The 19,025-nt window shown below is 43.7% G+C and overlaps 1 protein-coding gene across 1 annotated transcript in view; it reads right to left on the bottom strand.

The window, feature by feature from the left end:
- SYNE2 (spectrin repeat containing nuclear envelope protein 2) overlaps positions 1-19,025 on the bottom strand; it is a 171,882-nt gene that overhangs the window by 134,796 nt on the left and 18,061 nt on the right. The window contains exons 3-12 of the mRNA XM_033062212.1: positions 10,306-10,367; positions 9,260-9,355; positions 7,535-7,612; positions 7,350-7,442; positions 6,057-6,238; positions 4,271-4,467; positions 3,724-3,824; positions 2,918-3,019; positions 2,042-2,179; positions 1,059-1,223 (exon numbers count right to left, since the gene is read on the bottom strand). Coding sequence (XP_032918103.1) covers positions 1,059-1,223; positions 2,042-2,179; positions 2,918-3,019; positions 3,724-3,824; positions 4,271-4,467; positions 6,057-6,238; positions 7,350-7,442; positions 7,535-7,612; positions 9,260-9,355; positions 10,306-10,367 — 1,214 coding nt within the window. The remainder of the gene's footprint in view (positions 1-1,058; positions 1,224-2,041; positions 2,180-2,917; positions 3,020-3,723; positions 3,825-4,270; positions 4,468-6,056; positions 6,239-7,349; positions 7,443-7,534; positions 7,613-9,259; positions 9,356-10,305; positions 10,368-19,025) is intronic.

The following is a 19,025-nucleotide window of genomic DNA, read 5'->3' as shown; positions in this document are numbered from 1 at the left end:
CTTGCCAATATGATTCCTACATACTACATACTAAAAGGGGAAAAAATTCTCAGCAGGATGTCTTCCCATCAAGAAAAGTGAATTGGTCAGAAATTAAGCATTAATGTGTTTCTTCTGAAAGAATGCAATGATTTTATCTATATGTTTAATGGGAAGAAAGAAATGCCTTAAGAAATTACATCAGTCTCTTTATCTTATTCTTAAAAATGTTTTAAGTACTTAGGTTGCACTACAAAAATCTTAGATCAAATGGCTAAAGACTGACAAAGCTGTTACCAGTTAAAAAGTCATCTCTCACATCAGGAACTGACTAGAAACACAACAAAAAGAGTGGTGTTATTAAGTTCCTGCAAGAACCTCCACTGCCCATTCTTTCTAATTCTCCTTAAGGACAATGTCACAAAACCAACAAACTTGTTTATAAAAAAAACCAAATATAGCATTAGGATCACCAGCCAGGCATCAACACATACTCTTTCAGAAATTCCTAACTCAAAAGGATGTTTAAACTATTATCTGTGCAAATATTTGAAGATCAGAATAAATAACTTGCATGGTACGAAGGTATCAAAATATCCTTGCCTTGAATGGAACTACAAAGTGATTCAGCAAATATTTAACTTTAAACACACAAGTTTCTTGAACTATTTAACTTTAAATACACAAACTTCTTGAACTCCCTGGAATGTAACCTTAAGCTCAAGTGCTTTTCTGAACAGGTATGCATTAAGCATAGATTTAAAGATAAAGATGCAATTATCCTGTGTTATTACTTAACAAACAAACAAGTTGCAGGAACCACATAAAAAAGAACAGCATGATTTACTCATTCAGGCAGTATTCAAATTTAATCTCACCCCAGTGGTCTAAAACCTGCCTTATAGACCCATGCAGTTATTTAATTAAGCTCATAATTCTTCAAAGGTATGTTCAGAAGAGCTTTTCATCTCCAGAAGACAAACATATACACACCACTTCCCAGAATGTCAAACAGTAATTCCATAACAAGTGCTTTGCTGGGTCAAACTGAAGCACAATTTCCTTTGTGATCAGCATACCTTAAATATTACAATTATTTCTCTGAAGACAGACATTGCTCTGAATGGGTCCTGCAAATCAGGCAAATCTTCTGCCTGCAGCCGTTCCAGCTCCTGGAGCCAAGCCTCAATTCTATCCAGAGGGGAGGGCAACATCTGGTCCAGCTTCGCTTTCCACTCGTTAATCTTTAAAGGAAAACAAGTGGATTAAATCTCTCACTATTATTTTCTTCCCCATCTCCAAGATGCTGATATAAACTGCATAAGCTGGTGCTTGAGACATCCCAGGAACCCACTCCCTCATACCTGTCACTGCTAAAAAACAAAGAGCTTCAGGTGAAGTCAGTTAAAATCAGCCTAGCTCACCTCAACCCAGGTTTGCTCCAGCCCATAAACTCTGCCACACCACAGAGAATTTGCCATTCCTGTCCTTTGCTGGTGACCATCCCAAGGCCCCCCAACAGGAAAATTTAGTGAGCTCGTTGCAAAAACAGAGAGGGAAACAGATGAACAGCTTTCTGCCATGGGGATGACAGGGGAACACCCCTTCCAAAACCATTCCCAGCAATTCCCAGCATTGTCCTGCACATCCCAGTTTGAGCCAACACAGCTACCCTCACTGCAAAGCACTGACCAACCAGCCCCCACTGGGTCAGTACCTGTGCTGTGAGCCATAACTATGTCCCAAAATAACCTTTTAAGCATAAATAGGCCAAAAACTTGGATCAGAAGAGTGCTCCAAGATAACCAGATGCAGGGCATTTTCCAGGGGTGTTTCAGTCCTGAGGCTCAGGAGGCAGAAGGGTAACACAGTCACCTTCTGCCTCCTCTTGGGCACTGAATGCCACTCAGACTGTCTGGACTGAGTCAAACCTCTCTGACCATTCCAAACAAAGCATCATCTCCCCACTTTTCCCAGGGTGAGTTCCTGGGGAAGCCTCAGCCTTCTTCATCCATCCCACATGCTCATGCTGGTAATGAGGAGAGTGAGAAATGGCTCTGACCTGGGAGATCACTTTATCCCACTCTTCCCTCATCTGCTGCTGGTCTCCACTCAGCTCAGCTTCACCTCTTTTTGATGACAACACAGGCAGAAAGGGGATTTTCTCTTGGTTAAATGTTTCCATAAATGACATCATTTCCTAGGGATAAAATAGAAGAGTAATTCACAGGAGATGTCAGATGGAAGCTCAGGGAGCCAAGTCCTGCCTTTGAACACACTGGTATGAGCTCCATTAACTTCAAAGGGTGTGGTGCATGCAAAGGCAAGATAGCAAGAGGCATTCTTGTCTCCAGGCAGTATTTGGGTCTGAAATTATAGGTGTCATTCCCTAAGTCTATATTTAACATAGTGTCAGTGCAGTCAGAACATAGTTCTCCCCTCCCAGCAAGAGAAAGGGAAAATTCCTCTTCTCACAGTTCCCCATGGGCCACTTTATTACAAACTCTGGCTACAATATAAGCCAAAGGAAATTTTACTTCAGCACAACCTATAGCCAGAAATTCAACTAGTCCTCTACAACATTAGCTGGGTAAAACCTACTGTTGTAATTAGCACACAAATAGCAAAAGTAACTCTGTCAAGGGCCTACGTGCCTGAATCTTGTCCAAGTCTCCACCTACGTTAATTAAGACACTACTCCTTCCAAAAAACTGTGCTCAGAAATGAAATAGCATATCTCTTTTTCATAAGAGAGAATTTTAGCCTACCTTTTCTACAACCATATGAGGGCATTTAACAATTTTATCATCAGATTTCCAGGTTTTCTTTAAAACCTTATTTAACACTTCCGTTTGGGCAATGAAGATGAAAAATATTAAAAACATTCACAGAAACAGATTCTTTTCACAGAAGCTTCTAAACATGAAATGCAACTTACTTTGTACTTCTGGTAATGTGTTTCATTCTCTGTTTCCACCAGCAGCTTTGCTAACTTCTTCTCCTGTGCAGCCAACCAGCCCATGGCCTCTCTTACTTTCTCCTGGTAATTAGAGCAGAAAATTCCCTTTTTCCATTTTGCAAGCATTGTTTTTAATTTACATTGTGCCATAAAACAACACTCATTGAGCATTGATAAAGTCCATTCAAAGCTATTGAAAAACAAATAACAATTCCTGGGGACCCTGATGAATTTTGAGTCAGGCACTATCACACTGTGGAGACAAAGTTTTAAGCCTGGCACCTGGATATATGAAGACATCAAAAAAAGACCTGGCTGCAGTTCTACTGGAAGGAGATTATCAGTATGGGGATATGTGAATAACCAATTAAACTCTCAAAAGAGAAAATAAAGAATAGAAAATGTGGGTTTCTGGTCAGTGTTGTCTGCAAAGGCAGCTTCTGTCCCCTTCACATGTCAGCTACTGAATTTAAAGCTGGTTGTTCTGTGCATCTGCAAATCTGTCTGCCTCTCCTCCCATGTTCACACCAACCAAGTTTGAAATGTCCTCTGTAACAGTTAAATGAAAACAGAACAACCTGCACAGCAATTCCACCTGTATGATCAACCAAAAATCTGTAACATGGAGATTTTTCTCCACACAAGGAGCATCAGAAGGTTCAAGCCAATTCAGTCCTGTCAGCAGCAGAATCAGAGGATCTAAATGTGTTACTGATTCAGATATAAACTAAGCAAAGAAAGCACATTCATTTGTAAATACCTCAGTTACAGCCCACACAACATACCTGCATGTCTTCTTCAGACTCAGGCAAATTCTTGGAGTATTGCAAAAACTGAGCCACGTAAGTCATGATTGATTTTTCATCTGGATTCACAATGTCAACATCTACAAGAGCCAATACACCATTTACATAATTATGCATCCTTCTAGGCCTGATCACATAATTACACACTATGCTGCAGTTATTAAAACACATTACCATAAATATGTTTATTTTGCAACAGCTCACTTAACATGCCATTGACAGAAATTAATATGTAATGAACATTTTTTTCCTTGGGAATATTTTAATAGGACATGATTAAGTAATGAAAAAGTTTCTCCCATGAACAGGGAAGTTTCATATCCTTTCTTCTGCTCATTGCTCCTGCAATTGTTGCCAATTCAAAAATCCTACAGTCCCTAAGTACAGCTGATGTTATAAAATAAAGAACCTCAGGTTTGTGCATTACAGCAAACATCAATGTTCCATTTCAAACTTAAGCACAGTCTTATAGATCTCATTAATCTCACTCCTAACAACACAGATTTTTAAGAAGATGATCATTTACCTTCAGGCTCCAGAAGCCGTGGGATATTCAGCTCCAGTTCTGCAATTCTGAAAGCCTCTTTGAGGTTTTCTTTATTGCTTCTGGCTTTTGCCTTCTCCAGATCAACCAGACCTGGCCTCAAGGTTTGGATGATGGCTAAAAAAGCCAGTCCACTTCTCCAGCTGGACTTGAAATCAGTGACACTGACAGAGCCATGCCTATCCCAAAAAAAACGAGTGGAAACAAAATGTGAGGACATCTGAAGAAACAGGATTTATGTACAAATTTAGAAATAGAATATAAATTCAGTGAAATGGAATATGAACCAAATCCAAAAGCACCTTGCCACTGAACTTCTGCACAAGTCAGACAACACAGGCACACCCATGACAACAATTACTTATTTTTACAAGATGACTATTTCTTTTTGTCTTCTATTGCATTCTGAAGATAAAGCCTTGCCAATCTAAATCCTTTCCAAAAATCACCTTTGTGCTCAACATCTATGCATTCTATGGGGTGCAAAAGCAGCAAGAAAAGCACTGCAGAACATGTATTTGTCTGTAGGGACACCAAGACCTGGCATTTTAAAAATCCAAATCTTAAAAGCGACGTATTAGTGCAGGAAAAAGTATTTATTTTTCTCTTAATTAGCTCAATGTCTTTAAATCATCTTTTGTTAATGTTCACAGCCTAAACAGTGCTGTGAGGTGCCCAGCCACGCCTGCCACAGTGAATTCTGGGACAACTTTCCAAAAACAGCCTGTATGTTACAGCATGGAAAAGATGTGGGGTTTCAGGCAATCAAATTAAGTCTCAAAACAATGGGCCAAGTCTTAGAAGATTTGTTTCTTTACCAGAAACTACAGGATTCGCTGGTAACAAAATATTTCAACATAATGACAGTTCAGAAATGATACTGCAAAGCAGACAGCAATATTGCTGAAAAATAGGCAAAAGAAAGAGGAAGATTACATGGACAAAGAGCTGCTTTTGATGTGCCAATTAATCTTCTGATAAAACACAGCTAGGAGGCAAACCCCTGTGCCATTCTACTGGCAGAGAAAGTGTCTGATGTGCTGATGAAGGCCTTTATCTCCCACTAATAACATGGAATATTAGTAGGATTTTATTAGAACATAAAACAACCCAAAGAGCTGTGGAGAAAGAGCGGACATTACTGTAAAGCATGTTTGAAAGATCCTGGAGTGAAGCAGCAGCCCTTGAAGAAAATGTAAATATCTGTATCTGCTCTAGATTGTGTGCTGTGGACACCCCCCTGAAAGCAGCAGTGCTATCTGCACATCAAGCACAAGGAAACATTCTGCTAGAATTAGGGACCGCCAGGATTAGTATCCTTCTTTGGGATCATGTGGTGTTTTGACAGAAAACACCAGTTGTGGGAATCACAGAAATCCTATATTTTCCATTTAAAAACATTTTTAAATCCTTGAAACTTTGTGAATCAGTGCCAACCATGAGGATTAAAACAAGTAAACCATGTAAACATTCCACTAGACTTATTACACAGAAGTCCCTAAAAAAGAAAAGCCAAACAACTCAGATTACACTGTTATGTTTAATTAGTAAAATGAGCTTTGCTTTATTATATTTAAAGGGCTTATGTCAAAACATTTGGGGCCTGATTGATGCTAAAAGTACTGGTAACCACAACTGAAAGTGAAAGGATTTTCTGCTAAGCTGTCACTAAGTAATCTTAAAAAACAGGGGGAAATATCACCACATTTAGAGGAAAGCAGCAATACAAAGTGTATCATGCTACTTATAAGTTTTGGATGGAACTTACAGCGAACACTGCTCTTTAGCCCACAACAAAAGAGCCTTTGTAGCAGACATCTTCCACCGTTCCTTAATTTTAGCACTTTTTTTAACTGATCTGCTTGCCTTTGGAGAGGAGCCAGCAGCACTTGAACAATCAGGTGAAGGCTGATTGTAGGTACAGGCAAGTGTCCTGGCCAGTTCTTCAATCTGTCAGACAAGAGGGGAGACTTAGTGAGGCTGCAGTGAGAGATTAGCCAGAACACCACAGAGAATTAGACAGGACTCAATCACAGCTGTAACAGCAGCTTCCCTGCCCCCCAAAAATCAAACCACACTTTTTAATCTGCATAATCTGAACTATTTCACGCTGAATTCCCATCTTCAGGCAATTTTTTGGCAGGATTTATTCACCCAAAGACTTCTGTGTTATGCTGGGGGTACCAGCAATGACATCAAGGGATCTTCTCACTCAATTTCTACTCCAGTGACAGCAGCCCATGACATTGTGTTTTCTGCTGTCAGGAGTGACATGTACTAGACATAGTCAGAGTTTTCCTGCTCACTCAGAGTGCAGGAAAACCTACTTGACTGACCTCAGAGACCTCTATTTGGCTAATTGCACATGACCAGCACAAGAGTCCCTGGCATCAAAGTACCTCTACCATGAAAAGTATGGGCTAAATACTGTTAGAAAATGGGCTAAATAGAAAACAGTGCTTCTCAGTGCTGTGCTGAGCCCCAGACACCAGTTAGTGCACCCACAGTATTTCAGTGAGCCAGCTCAGCTCCAGCATCCTCTGCAGCCCTACAGGATGATTAAATCAAGGTCCTGTGCTCTCACACCTCCCCATAACCTCATGTCATGCAAGATGCACGCTCTTATTGATAAGAAACGTGACTAGGACAGCCTTCATGTGATTTCAGGTGTTGGTGCTGAAAAAACATAATGCAAGACTTGTACATTGTAAGCACAGTCAGCACTGAGGATGCCTCTGAGAAACATGGATGAGCCACTTCACACTACCTGCTCTCTTTGGAGCTTAATCATTACAGACCTTAGACAAGCAAAGTTTAGCCTATTTTTTAACTGGTTACTTCCAAAAAAAATCTCAGTATCTTCCCCTCCTACCATGTGCAGTTAGATGCTGTTCATCACTGCTACCCCTGCACTGGTGCATCTCCTCCTTGAGCTGTCACTTGCACAAGTCAGAAAATCTTTTGTTTAGCACTAATCCATCTTATTCAGCAATCACCTAAGTCAACACATTTTTGTGCTTTTCCCCTCACTAAAACTCTCCTACATCGCTGAAATACTTACATGAAAATGAAATATAATGGTCCAGATTAGGCCAAGCACAATGGAAGGTTTTCCTTCAATAATGTCAGCTACATGAATATTTATGAGCTTCAGCTAAGGAGGGAAAAAAAGGGATCATTGTTAACAAAGAAAATGTTCCACCAGCTAAACTGGCTTTAGTCGTGCATTTTGAAGTTAATACTCACTGATCTGCTCTTTAAAAATGTCAAAGCATTTTCTATATTACTTCTGCATTGGAAGGTATTAAATCCTTTTTCCCGTGGCTGCAAAGAAAAAGAAAACAAGCAGTCAAAAAAACCCAGGTTATATCTTCAACTGTAAAAACTAATTTTATTCTATATTTTGATAAGAGAAGTCCTGCAAAGGTTCATAAATTACTTTGGATCAATTTACTTCAGCGTGTTTCAGAGTCAATGGTATAAAAATAAGTTACAGTAGTTTCACGAATACAAGCCGCACGGATTATAAGCCGCACCCCCGGTGCCTCGACAATGTTGCTGTCTTTGTCAATAGATAAGCCGCACCCCGAATATTAGCCGCACTTTCGTTCGTCGCGAGAATCCGTGCGCAGCTTTCACAAATTGGCCAATTAGTAAGAGGATCGCGGCATAGCGGGCTTTACTGGCTCGGGGCGGGGCCAGGCAGGCTCGGCCCGCTCATGGTTGCCGACGGGGCCGGGTGGCCCAGCTCAGCGCCACGGCTCGGCGGGGCTGGCCGGGTGGTGCTGCTGCCGCCGCCGCCGGGCTCGCTGGCCCCCCTCTCCCGTCAGCACCGCCCCGCTGCCGCGTTCGCTCGCCCGGCTGGCAGGGCTGCCGCCGCCGGGCTCGCCGTCCGCCCCGCTGCCGCTTTCGCTCGCCCCGCGCCGCGCCTCGCGAGCGCCGCGCCCGCCCCGCGGCGCTTTCGCGGTTCGCGGCTCGCGGCTCGCGGCGGCGCTTTCGCGGCTCGCGGCTCGCGGTTCGCGGCTCGCGGCTCGCGGTTCGCGGCTCGCGGTTCGCGGCGGCGCTTTCGCGGCTCGCGGTTCGCGGCTCGCGGCTCGCGGCTCGCGGTTCGCGGCTCGCGGTTCGCGGCTCGCGGCTCGCGGCGGCGCTTTCGCGGCTCGCGGCTCGCGGCTCGCGGCTCGCGGTTCGCGGCTCGCGGTTCGCGGCTCGCGGCTCGCGGCTCGCGGTTCGCGGCTCGCGGCGGCGCTTTCGCGGCTCGCGGCTCGCGGCTCGCGGCTCGCGGCTCGCGGCTCGCGGTTCGCGGCTCGCGGCGGCGCTTTCGCTCGCCAAGCGGCGCTTTCGCGAGCGCCGCTTTCGCTCGCCCCGCCGGCAGGGCTGCCGCCGCCGCCACCACCACGCTCGCCGGCCGCCCCCTCCCGTCTGCACCGCCGCCGCGTTTCCTCGCCCTGGCCGGCACTGCAGGCCCCCGCACCGCCGGGCTCCCCCACGCTGCTGGCCCCGATTATGCTGGGCTTCCCCCGCTGCCAGGCAGCCCCACCCGCCGGCCTTCCTGCTTCTGCCATGCTCCCCTGCACTGCTAGCCCCAGTTCTCCCGGGCTCCCCCGCCCTGCTGGCTCAGGCTCTGCCGCCCGCCCCCGACACTGCTGGCCCCGCCTCTGCCAGGCTTTCCCACCTCTGCCGGGGCCGGCCGGGCTCCAGCTTGGCTTGGGGCTGCCGCGGGCTCTCACTTCCGTGTTGGCAGCTTTTAGAATTTTGTTAATAGATTAGCCGCCCCGGAATATTAGCCGCACTTCCGGGTTTCCACCAAAATTTTGGTCAAATTGGTGCGGCTTGTATTCGTGAAATTACTGTACTTGAAACTAACTCTGTGACTCCAGAGGGATGATTCATGTGGTTGCACTTAAGCATATCCAGAAATCTTTGCTGGACTTGACAAAGGATTGAGGTAATATTTTTATTACTCTGTCTTACCAGATGTTGACCTGAAAGCACTTCCAACAGATCCAGAAGCAAATGTCCTTGCTGTATGTCTGTATACAGGTCTGAGACAACATAAGGAGGAGCATGCTGCAAGATAAATTTCAATCTTTTGTCATTTTGAATTCAACACACTACAAAACATCACAGATTACTACGCTGTTAAATAATGTTTAGCATCCTTTATTTTTTTCATTAAGCTGCAATAAAAAATCCTGCATCTAAAACAGTCACATCCTGCTTCTCCTAACCCATTATTATGTGTGTATTGTGCCCTCCCTCTTGTCCTGCCCCTGTGTCTTATAAGGCTAAATTTTAGGCCTCACTTTCAAGCACCCACATTTTTCAAGGAGGTCTCTGGCAAAGGAAAAAAACTAATTAAGAAAGGGGAAGCAAAACAAGGCAGTTAATTGAAATTTTGAGATCTTCATCAATATACCCCAAGTACAAATTTGAGTATAGAGCTACACAGCTAAACCTCTTTTCACCTACACAACACAAACTTATCATGAGCTCAGCAGCTTCTGCTCAAGGAAGGAGGAAAACAGGATTATAACTTTTTTTTACTTGAACAAATCAGAGCCCCAGCAGCACATGCTGCAAGAGATGTTTTCTGTGAGCCTAAAGAGCACCTCCACTACTATGTGGTTTGTCTTAATACTTACCAGCCACTCAGGTCATCTCATTAAACTCATGTTCTTGGATTGCATAATAGAATAACACTTACCTAATCCCAGTAAAACCAGTTGTAAACTCAGAAACTCGTAAAACCCTGAGACATGTGCCTCAATCCACCACAAGTTTTACCACATGAGTAAGGAAGAGTGACATCCACACACAAACCACCTCACACAAATGTCCTTGGACGTGCCCCAATACAGTGCTGCTGCACTAACTAAACAAATGCTTCTCAGGGCTACTTTCTCCATCCAGTGCCTAAAAAAACTTGCACTAATTTTGTCTCTTCCTAGAAAGATTTAATCTCTAACCAGCATATCTGAATCAAAAAGGCAAAAAGGATGTAAAGAGCCCCCATTTACCTTTGCCAATATTGAATTTATCCAACTAGTGAAGGTTTTCTTCTGTGTAAACTCTCGCTGGACTGGGAAATAAAAACAAAAAAGAAAACAAAGTTAATGGAAAAAATGATCAGGTTTTATTCCTCTTTCTCAAAAAGACACATGGCATCCACCTCAAACCTAAGGTCTGTTCTTCCAGATATTAAGTTAGTATTTAATATCAGTTTTTCCCAATGCTTGTTTTATAGCTAATATTTTCTTTCTTGCTGAGTTGGTACTGCAAAGACCTCTACAACCATCAAGCATATCCTACAGGATGCAGAGAAGAACTAATGAAGGTTTTCTCAGAAGGTCAGCAAAAACAAAGAGCAGTACGAACACATAATTCTCCAGAGAAATACGTCTGCAATAGTTCTGTCCATCCCTAAATGTTCCTTCAAGGACTCAGGGCCACCATCAGGACAAGATGCATCCTGGAATGTGGGAAAAGCCATGCACTGAGCTGGATGCAGGCTGGAATTAGGTGATAGATGCACTTCTGTAGGTCAAGCCACTCAATGAGAAATCTTTGCTAACTCAAGGCCTGGAGAGAGTTATGAGGATGTCATGGGGAAACACAGCCTCTAACAGCATCCTTCCACTGCTGGGCCCTCCCTGGGGTGTACAGATTATTAATCCAGCCAAAAAGGAGCACACAGAGTGTTAACACAGGCAAGAGCAAGAGGGAAGTGCTTGAACTTGTGCAGCAGCAGCAAGCAGAGACATGGGACTCAAAGAATGGCCAGTGACACAGAGATGCTGCTCTGCACCAGGGCACTCACTCACACAGTGAGCAGCTGTGCAGGGATCAGGTAGCTGGGTAAGCCATGTTTTAAAAACCAGAGCATTTGGAGGATTTCTCACACCTGCTTGTGGGCACAGAGATGGAGAAAAGTCCAGTTCCCCCAGAGGCTGAAGCAGAGGGTGAGCAGCAGTCAGACCAGCCCAGCTGCCCAGACCAGCCCTGTCAGGGGCAGTGTGGTACCTGACCACACCACAAACCCCACACATCCCTGGGGGCTGGAAGTCTGAAGACAGTGACAAACAGGTGCTGAGATGATGGACTGACATCTGCCACCAGCAGCCATCCCAAAGGCTGCTGAGAGCCAGCCTGAACACAAACTCCTTTTTATCTCCTTTTCCATAGCAGCCTTGACTGCAAGCATTGGGGCTGGCTTCACAGAAAAGGCTTGCATGGAGAAACAAAACCTGGGAGACAGGATGGGAACAGACCATCTCTTCCACCTCTGAAAGTGTGTTCTTGCTCAAAAGATTAATTAAAGGCAAGCTTGACACTGTAAGGCAAGTGCAAGACTGCTCAGCAATAGATATGCATGTTATGGTAGATTGGCTGAGCAGGATGAAGGATACCAAAAATACCAAGCCCTCAGGGAAAGAAAAAAAATGTTGACTGTTCTGCCCATGAAAGCGAAAAATGCCACTCACAGGCAAATGTCCCACACTTTACTACACTCTGGGAATTTGCAACCACAAACCCCAGTCGTGGGGTCTTTTCATAATGCAAGACAGACCAAAGGAGTTTCTGCAGAGCTTCATCAGCTCATGAAACACAGAAATTCAGTTGAGGATAAGCCAGGCTCCTGCTCCTCAGCCTACAGGTTGCCTTCTGCCTCACTGGGTGGGTGAGCAGGAACAAAAACATTCATGACACCTGCATGGAGGACTGCTCTGCACCCTGCAGTGAAGGCATCTTTCAACAGCCCTCCACTAAACCTGCAACAACACCATCCTGTCTGAGCATCAGGCAGGAGGGTTCCCCTGCTTGCAGGATTGTTGTAGGATTCTTTCTAAGCATTACAAAGGTTGCCCTCAAAAGGTAAGGCAAGGGCAATATTAATGGACAAAAACGACACGACAAAATGGGGATTTGTTTGGGAAACAGAAAATTAAGTGCACACACAACACACAGACCAAACAGGAGGACAAAAATAGCATGGAGATACTGGCTTCATGTTAGCACAGGAGCCAACCACACCCTTGAGCTGAACACCACGTGGGAGCCATTCCAATTACCCAACGAGCAATTATTGAGTCGCTGCGCTCAATTTTATCAGGCAGGCAAGGCTGGCATTGCTAGCGTTTGAAAAGGGATAGAGAGCAAATATTGACTGCTCTGCCTGACGCCAGGGACTCTGCAGCTGCAGCTCCTGCCAAACACACACTGCTGCTGCTGATTTGAAGAATTTGCACTTGGGGCTGGGTACAGACGGTGAGGATGAGACACTTGGCCTTGTTTTGGTTGACATCCATATTAAAATTATTCATTATGCAATAGCAGCCAGATACTTTAAGTGTTGATTCACGTGGGCAGCTCAGCAAATGTCTCACCTGGTGAAAGTACAGGGTGGTTATTTATTCCACTGCAAACACATAAGAGCACCTTAAACCCTCCACAAGCTACCTAACAACCCACTGGGCTGCCTTCCAAGCAGCTGCTGCCTCTGCTGCAATGTGCCTTTTTTTCCTACTCAAACAATTAATAATAGAATCTCCTCTGGAATTAATAACAGAACTCCATGCTTGCCAGTATTCCCCCAGCTTGTAGTGCAGGGTTTCCACACCACACACTCAGTACAGATGTGCTCCTGGCACCACAGCAGCTGTATTGCAATTTTCAGGCTGAGTGTGTTTTCCCTCCCAGCTCCCCCTCCAATGCTGCTGCTCAGAGGAGCTAATGATTTAATCAAGCTCTCCAATTCTTATGTCTACCACGCGGTTAATTAATACAGATTTTTATTTTTATGAGAGTGAATGGATTCTTTGTTAGGCCTTTTTGTAGGACTCTAACTGACCTTGGTTTTCTCTTGCCCTAGATTTCAAAATGTCACTGACCTAGAATTAAAAAAGCTATAAAAAAAAAACCCCAAACCCTAATCATTCCCTTTACTTTGGGTCAAAACTCACTAAGCTAAAAAGTGTATCTGAGAGAACAGAATAAGAAGCTGGTAATCTGAAAATACCCAAAATCTACCCCATTTCACCCTGTGTTAACAGCTCTTTAGGGAGGAATAACACATACAAGCAATGTGTCACGTAGGATAGCCAAAAAATCAATACACACTGCTGGACAATGAGTGTTTTATTCAGTAATGAGCTAGCAACAAGTGCTACAAACCAGGCAGATCATTAGGAGCACAGGGACACGGCAGGGAACACTCTCCCAGGAGGGAGAGCAGAGCAGCAGCACTGCCAGCCAGTTTTACTCTCTGCCTTCCTTAAACCCTGATGCAGAAAAAAAACAAGATTTAAAATGAGTCTGCTCTCCCCTTCTGCCTTTCCTGCCTCCCATCCTGAGGTGGGGGAATGACAGCTCCAAGGAAAGCACCATCTCCTCCAGCAGGGAGCTGGGGGAAGCAAATCATGGCAGAACAGATGTAGCCTGTCCTTCCACACTCATCAAACACTGTCACCAAACAGCAAAGAGGATTTCTTCTATCACAACGACTTGTGTATCACTGCCAGTGAACAATTTACAACTATACGGTTTCTTTAAAAAAAAATTAAAATTTAAGCAATCACTTTAATGAGAACTAGCCTGTCTGTCAGCCTGTCATCTTCTCATCTGTTTCACCAGGAGGAATTACCTCTTGTGCATGATATTTTTATATCTGAGGTCAGCTGAGGCTATGTCTGCAGCAGCGTGCAGGAGCTCATCAGGAGCAGATCAAGAGAGCTGCTGCTCACAGCACAGTGCATCCACCATGTGTGTAGGGACAAAGGTTGTGCTGGGCTAGCCCCAGCCCCAATGCCCACAGACAGCCACAGCACCTTCCTTATTTCAGTTTCATTCAAAATAACCATTTCCACACTCCCTGACAGCACAGCAAGATGAACCAAAGGATGGGAAGCAGGGATAACCAGGACAGCTCCTTCAAGGCAGCACTGCTGGTATGAACTAATACACCAAGCTAGTACACTCTTTAAATGATTGGGACCAGCAGAAGAACAATTAAGTACTTGCTAATCCAGGGAGAGAGTGAGCAATTAACCCCCAAGCCCTTTGTACAGTCCCTTCCCTTCCACCCAGCAACAGTTTCATGCTCTGCAGACAGGAAAGCAAGGAAAAGAGTTATTTCCAGCATTTATGTTCAGCAACATGGTGTTAAGCAATTAAAAACAAACATAGAATTTTTTGTCAAGATTCAGAAGTTTACCCAAAACCCAGTGAAGATAAGGAAAATACTTCTACAGGCAGCGATGGGTCTTTTCAAATCTAAATATTATATAAATATTAACTAAATTGCTACAACTGCATCAGTGAAGCAAGGGGAAACTTTCTGCTCTGCTCCTTTCAAAACCCAATTGTCGAGTTCACCAAAAGTGCTGCTCACTCAGGAAGTGTGTTCACACCAAGCTTTGCCCTCCTGGCTTTCTTAAACCCTTTTGCTGCTCTCATTTCAGGATGCTGGAGCAGCCCTGCTCTGAATCATCACTGCCTTTGCTGCCACCACAAAGTGGTGTTAGGTACTCAGGGACACAGGCAGGTTGAAGTTAAATTCTTAAAAGGTACCAAATCACATCATTTAGATATCAACATTTTCAAAGATAAATGTTCAAGCAGCTTTTCTAACATTTTAAAGGAAATGAACAGTGAACTGCAGTGGCTTCCAGTGCCCTTTAAAGGTGCTGCAGGAGCCATCCACTCCTTTGGCATTTTAATACCAGTTTTTAACCTGTTACACACCAGATAATGCCTTCATCAAATTTAAATTTACCTAGCAGGGAACACTTTCATGCAACTACGCAATCTATTTTTTAAGTTAGGAGTGTGAAGCAGACAAAAATATCCACGACTGAATTTTTTTCAAGGCAGTGCCATGTGTCAGTTGCCTCTCCAGTGCCACCAGCCCTGTCCCATGCCACAAAGCCATGTAGTTATGGGAGCTGCAGAGCAGCTCCCCACCCAGGCAGCATAAACCAGGAATAAACTTCTGTGCAGCTCCTATGGGAGTATTTTGTAAAAGTCACCCTGGTAAAATTGGAACAAACAATTAATGGACTTTTTAAAATTGTTCTGGTAAAGGAAAAAAAGTGTAGCTGCAATAAACAAGTGGTCCCATCAGATGGGATACACAGCTGAAACAAACAAACAAAAAAGACTGGATAAGAATTATTAATTTACCTGATCTCTGGGTGAATTAAGAGGGTCCCAAAAAGAAAAACCCCTTTACTCAGAGATGAGTACAATCTACGACAAGCCTGTCTTGGGGTGACTTTATGATGCTCATATCCCCAAACGATGTTTGTTTCCTCCAAAATGTGCCCTAAACCAGGACAAAGCCACACAACAAAACCTATCCATACACATCTCCATATTTTCAATTTCACTTGAAGAGAAATCATTCATAAAGGATTAGACATAACTTCATGAAAAGAGTGTCATGCATTTTTTATCACTAAACTCTCTTCAAAAACAGTTCTCTTCAAATACTCTGTTCAGCTTTAGCAACCACATTCCTATATTATCATGCTTTGGGTTACAGTAATGAACAGTAACACACACACAGATTAATGAGTGGAGCCAAAAATCAGGATCCCTGCAGTTAATTAAACAGTGAAAGAGTAAGTACATGCCCCAAACTCCAAGAGCTAAAACACACTCTCTTGTGTTTGAATTAGCTCAGCAAGCATGAAAAGGGAAAACAGAGTTCTGTACAGGAAGCACCACACACAGGGTCTGTTTGCTGTCCTAGGGAAGGCATGGGACAGAAAATAGAGGTTGAATCCTCCTGGGATCAAAGGTAGAGATGTGCATTCCCCAAACAAAATCCTTCCCAGAGTGCCGCCAGCCCTGCGGAGCTGGTCCTGCAGCCGCGCATCGCCCTCGCTGCCATCCGCACTCCTGCTCACAGCAAAGCCTGCCTCCATCTCCAGCAGCTCCCAAAGCACTGCCAGCAAGCCCTTCCCTTACCAAGCAGGTGACATGCCTCCTCACCCCAGCAGCCAAAGGCAGGTTTGGATGTTGAGTGTGCCTCTTCAATCCGCAGAATTCCAGCAGCAGGCTGGACCCTCTCTGGGGCCAGCCCATGATGCAGTGATGGGAGGGACACACAGCAGGAGGGGACACAGGACAGAGATCCTGCTTCATTCCTCCCATACTCACTGCCAGCCAAGCCCTGAGCTCCTGCCTGCCCCATCCTACACCAAAAGTGACTTCAGGTTTCAAACACAGCCCATGGTGCAATGAAGTATCTCGCTGTCAAGCATCCTCTGTTCACAAAACTCTTCCCTTCAGTATCTCCCACTGGATATGGCCAGAACAGGTCCAGCTCCAGGCTTTGCACCTGCACTTCTACATTGCAACAAAGCAATCCTGCAGCTGCTCTAAGCTGTGCTGCATCAGAAAACTGCAAAGAAGCAAAGAGGCACTGAGGGAAAGGCCCAGATAATGTTGACCTTAATCTGATTAAATTTTATTATAACATCTGGGACAGAGGGAAGGGAAAAGAGAAAATAAAAGCAGCCTGCCAGCTCCTGACATAATGCATTTTCATAGCAATTTCCATTTTCTTGGCAGGGAGGGAAGGGGTAACTATTACTCTCATCTGGATATTAGCTTGGAAACTGGTAAAGGTCAAAGAGCGATACATAAATCTCAAAAGATCCATATACGAGTTTATATTCTTGCAGCTTTTTTCTTCAGCCTCATGATTCTGTGACTAGCTTTACCATTTGAAAATGCCTGGAGATGGGGGCATTAGAAAACATACTGCTTTCATTTCTTCACCTATTTTCTTCATGTTTTTCAAGCTTCAGTCTCCTCAAAGTAATTAGTTAACAAGAAAGATGCACTGAGAACAAAGTTACATTATTACCAATTTTCCTGTGAATTTCTTTATGGCACCTTCTAGGCCAAACACTATTAAGGAAAGTGAATGGTCACCTTTGAACACTTTTCTACCTAAAAATCCACTAACAAGTTTTTACACTATTAACCAACTAGCCATAAATTAAAAGCAATTCTATAATAATTAGGACTAATTAAAGGAGATTGTTCTTTCACTCTCTTTTTCTTATTTTCTTCCCAAAAGTGATGTCCTCGCAGAAGACTAAATTAAATAAAAGCCAAACACTGCTAAAATAACATACCTACATATAGTAGGGAAGGAAAAAAAATGAAGTTAATGATTTTGTTCCATTTTTTAGGCATAAACTTTAGACATGAACAAACCAACTGACATATTAAGTTGATCTTGCCCTAATTAACCAGACTAGACAAGTGCTCTATCCCCATGGGACGCCTTTCAGGAATAATGGAAGGTTGGATCACAAAGCAGTAAGAAGTAGATTAAAATATATCTAGACTACATCCAGACTAGATCTCACTCCTGCTTTTTTCCTTCATGCACATCTCCTGTTATGCTGTGTATTCTACAATGCTGGACATATTCTTTGAAGCCCTATCCCAGCAATTTGAAAAAGGAGATCATAACAAGTTTTACATCCATCTGCAGTTACACAAAATGTGAGCTGCTTTTCCGATATAAGCAGCTGCTCCTTGAATCAGAAATTTCTCTAGCACTTCCCCAGGTGGACCTGAAGATTTAAAGCAGTCAATGTTGTTGGCTGTTTCACAAACCTCAAGATTCCTATTAATGGAAAAACCTGTTTCATTGAATGACCCTATTCTTCTTATTTGACCTTTGCTACCACAGGTCTGTGAGCAGAGCTGCTAATGGTCCCTATATGTCATGTCAGGGAGCGTGTCTTTGGTGCTTCCTCACAGCTGTATTGCCATTTGCTCGTCTGACCCTGAGTAGAGGCTGCAGCGTCACATCTCCATACACAAAATGTGTCAGTACCATTTGTTGTGTCTTCAATCATTACAAAAAATGGCTCTTGTCATTTCTAAGGGATGTCTCTGGATGTTTTACAACAGCCAGGCACAGATAGCTTGAGCACAAGATTTGTAGTGTGTTCACTTCAGCATAATGTAAGAGCTCCATTTATTACAGCACAGAAATACAGCTATTTCAATTTTACTAAGCAGGGCTCCTTCAATGAGATATTGACCAAAAAACTCAATTGTTATTCAACCTGATTTTTCAGAAAGCAAGAAAGAATTTGAAAGTATAACCCTGTCCTAAAAATGGCATGTAACAAATCTGCCTTCAAGATAGAGAGTGTTTTCCAAATCTGTTTCACAACAACAGCCATCTCAGCCTTTCTACCCAAGGCTGAGTTTGACTGGCACAACAAATGTGTGTCTGACAAGCTGTGCTTGGTGCAAAAGTCAGACTAGCTCCTGTCTGCTACAAGTTTTTGCTTATTCTCCTGAAAATGCAATACTGAAGCAAAACAGAAAAAAAATTCACCATTAAAGACACTTGGCTTTAGACTGCTATTAACACTCACTCATCCAAACACATGGCTTCAACAAGAGTATTAGTGCAAATATGGATCACAGAAGTGACTTGGCAAAATATTCTTTTGAACCATCTGTTTTTAACATATTTGCTCTCAACCAAGCACCATAGAAATTTCATTGCAAGGGAGTTAAAAGGAAATAGCTCAGTGGAAACAGGAGTTAGCCCATCCGTTCTAGGATAACCAGGCTCTAAACACATCAAAACCAAGCTTCTCAGCAGGGCTAGTCCTGCTGCCTGGATTAGCCTCCATGAATGTGTTCACAGCAAAGTCAGCCTTCACAGAAAATTCTTACAGAAGGAAATTCAACATGT

This window comes from Catharus ustulatus, chromosome 6 (assembly GCF_009819885.2).
Source record: "Catharus ustulatus isolate bCatUst1 chromosome 6, bCatUst1.pri.v2, whole genome shotgun sequence".
Taxonomy (NCBI): Eukaryota; Metazoa; Chordata; class Aves; order Passeriformes; family Turdidae; genus Catharus; species Catharus ustulatus.
The sequence above is the reverse complement of the archived record's forward strand: the minus strand, read 5'-3'. Positions and strand labels throughout refer to the sequence as shown.